The 3,170-nt window shown below is 36.8% G+C and overlaps 1 protein-coding gene across 1 annotated transcript; it reads left to right on the top strand.

Annotated features, from left to right (window-relative positions):
• Positions 1–1,616: 1,616 nt before the first annotated feature.
• Positions 1,617–2,160, top strand: LOC125823854 (uncharacterized). Its single transcript, XM_049503225.1, has 2 exons — positions 1,617–1,791; positions 1,853–2,160. Exons 1-2 carry the CDS (start codon positions 1,617–1,619, stop codon positions 2,158–2,160), a joined length of 483 nt encoding a protein of 160 aa, XP_049359182.1.
• Positions 2,161–3,170: the final 1,010 nt, after the last annotated feature.

The raw sequence follows: 3,170 nt of genomic DNA on the forward strand, positions 1-3,170 counted from the left end.
TAAGTGGAGTGACAACATCAATCATCTACTTATGCTGATGATACTATTATTTTTACCTCTGCGGATGGGAAATCACTGGATATATTGATTCAAATTTTAAAAGATTACGAGGCACAATCAAGGCAAATGATTAATAAGGAGAAGAGTTCCTTCTTTGTCTATCATAAGACAGCCCAGAATTTGATTAGACAGATTGAAGTGAAGACTGGTTTTGCTAAAGGTAAGCTCCCTCTGATATATTTGGGTTGTCCTATTGGACATGCTAAAAAGAGAAAGGTGCACTTTGCTGAATTAATGAAAAAGGTTCTCAATAAGCTTCAAACTTGGAAAACTACGATGCTCTCTTTTGGGGGTAAAGCAGTTTTACTAAAAAAATGTTCTCAATAGTATCCCTATTTATCTCCTATCTGCTATTAATCCTCCAAGCTGTGTGATTCATGATTTACATAGTTTTTGCTAGATTTCTGTGGAATTTCGAGGCTGCAGGAAGAAACAAGCACTGGGTGGCTTGGAGTGACATTTGTAAACCCAAAGAAGAAGGTTGATTGGGTTTTAGATCCCTTTTTGATGTATCTAAGGCTCTTTTTGCAAAATTGTGGTGGACTTTCCGAACATAAAAGTCCTTATGGACTAACTTTATGTGGAATAAGTACTGTAAAAAGAAGAGGCCCCGGTTGGTGGAATGGAAAGGTGGATCACTAACATGGAAATACATGTTGGAGGCAAGAGAAATGTTTGATCAACAAATATGGTGGGAACCCAAATATGGTCACTCAAGTGCCTGGTATGACAATTGGACACAGTTGGGGGCTCTTCATTATTATCTCCCTATTGATGCAGCTAGGAATATTCATCTTGAATAGGTTAGTCAATGTTTTACACCAGGCGAGTGGAATTATGAAATGATGCTTGTCAATTTTGGGGAAGAGATTAGCAATCATATCATTCAACAGTTAAGTTGTACAGAGGACATAGATCATTGGGACAAACCTTGGTGGATGCTAAATGCAGTTGGAAAGTTTTTAGTGGTTTCTGCTTGGGAGTATTCTAGGGATAAAGGTGAGTTATGTATGAACTACAAGCTTATCTGAATGAAAGGGATCCCTTTCAAGGTGTCTTTTTTCATATGGAAACTTTGGAGAAACAGGATACCTATAGGGGAAGTTCTAATTTTGTACAAGATTTGTGAAGATGTAGTGTTTGTTTGATGTGAGGAAGAAGTGCAGGAGTCTATTGAACATCTATTTATTAGACGTCCAATGTCCAACTCAATATGGAGATACTTTGCTAATACAGTAGGAGTTGAGGGCCCTTTCCTACACCTAAAAGACAGTGTTTACAAATGGTGGAATACAGATGCATCAACAAAACTCACTCCTATCTTAAAAGCTATACCTATGTTTCTTTTGTGGCAAGTGTGGAAGAGAAGAAACATAATTAGATATGGAGGGAAGATGTCTTATTTAAATATGAGAAAGGAAATAGCCAAGAATTTATTTTTCCTGGCCAAGTCCTTATATCCGTGGATGCACAACATACCTGATAATTGGTCGGATTTGATAAGGTTTTTAACGAATTATACCCCTAGAATTGGGTGTAAAGTTGTGTATTGGAAAATGCCTAGAATGGGAGAATATAAAAGTAATTCTGATGGAGCTTCGAAAGGTAATCCAGGTCCTAGCTCATGTGCTTTCTGCATAAGAAATGACCAGAGGGATCTTATTTATGTTGAAGGAAAGAGGATTGGCATAGCTAATAACTTGGTGGCAGAGGTGGTGGCTTTGAGAATGGGTATAGAATACTGCAGGATGAATAATTTTTTCCCTTTTAACACTGGAGACCGATTCTCAAGCTGTTAAGAATATGGTCGATGGTTCATGGGATATCCCTTGGGAAGTTTCGTTGGAGATTAGAAGAATTCAGGAGCTCATGAAAGGGATGGAGGTGGTCATTGAACACACGTTCAGGGAGGGCAACAAAGTGGCAGATTTTTTAGCTAATCTTGTTTTTTCTTTTGAAGGTACCGAGATAATCTCATTTAACACCTTTCAAGATTTACCCAAAGAGGCGAAAACATTACTAAACATGGATAAGAGTCAGACACCAAACCTCAGAATCAAACAGTTTCAGAATGAGAATTTTAGAATTGAGGGAGGATAAACAAAATCAAGCAAGCTCAATTGACAGATAAGATTGTATAATTCACAATCCATCAATAAGCAAATGAATTGGTAGTAGTGGATTGATTACATTGATAATACATTAAATTAATAGAGAAGAGGAGCAGTGTACATGGTTTCATTCAAAATGGCGCTCTTTCGAAATTCTTAGGCAGTGGTATTAGTTCCTTATTGAGCTCAATTTGTCGAGGGTGAAGATGGACAATGTATTGAGCTAAATTGATACAACAAGTTTTGGTACAAAGAAAAATCAGAATACACATTTTCTATGTAGAGTAGACCTGGAAATATTTGAGTTGGAGAAGTCTCCGGTGGGAACGATTTCATGGCGTTGGTGAGATCTACAATGCTCGATGTGAAATACCCCCAAAACTTAGATTGTTTCCATCTTACCTCTACACAGCAGTGGTTGTAATCTGATGGTGAAAGAGTAGAGCTTTTCCTCTGATGCAAGAACTCCGATGAAGAAGACGATGGATGAAGTTTTGATTTCACCTGCATCTTTCCCTTTTGTCGATTTTTAGTTTAAGTTTTAGTTTAGTTTCCTTTTTTTCCAGATTTAGCAATTTGGTAAGAGTGTTTGTTTGGACTGGGTCAATTTTGGGCCTGGTCTTTTTTGTACAGCTCCTTTTTTTCTATTTCTATTATATAGAAATGCCAAGCAGAGGACGACCAATGACAAAAGGGATATTAAATCAAATATAAAAGGGCAAATTATAATTACTATACTAAAATTTGTTGATATCCATGCACTATTTGTTAAGGTGTCCATGATACTTAGTCACTTTGCCTATACATGTGTGTTTCTCTGCTTATTGAATAGCATCGAAGTATTGATACGGTCTATTTTTTTGTTGGCTAGACTAGCTAAGTATTGTCTGATTTTATGCTACTACTGAATTAGGAGTTACAAATGTTTGACCTCTTCTCACTCTTGCTACATTTATTAGAATATAAAACTTTTCGACCTCTTCTTTGTTATGCGTTTTG

This window comes from Solanum verrucosum, unplaced genomic scaffold (genome assembly GCF_900185275.1).
Source record: "Solanum verrucosum unplaced genomic scaffold, falcon-dt-bn FXZP01000015.1, whole genome shotgun sequence".
Taxonomy (NCBI): Eukaryota; Viridiplantae; Streptophyta; class Magnoliopsida; order Solanales; family Solanaceae; genus Solanum; species Solanum verrucosum.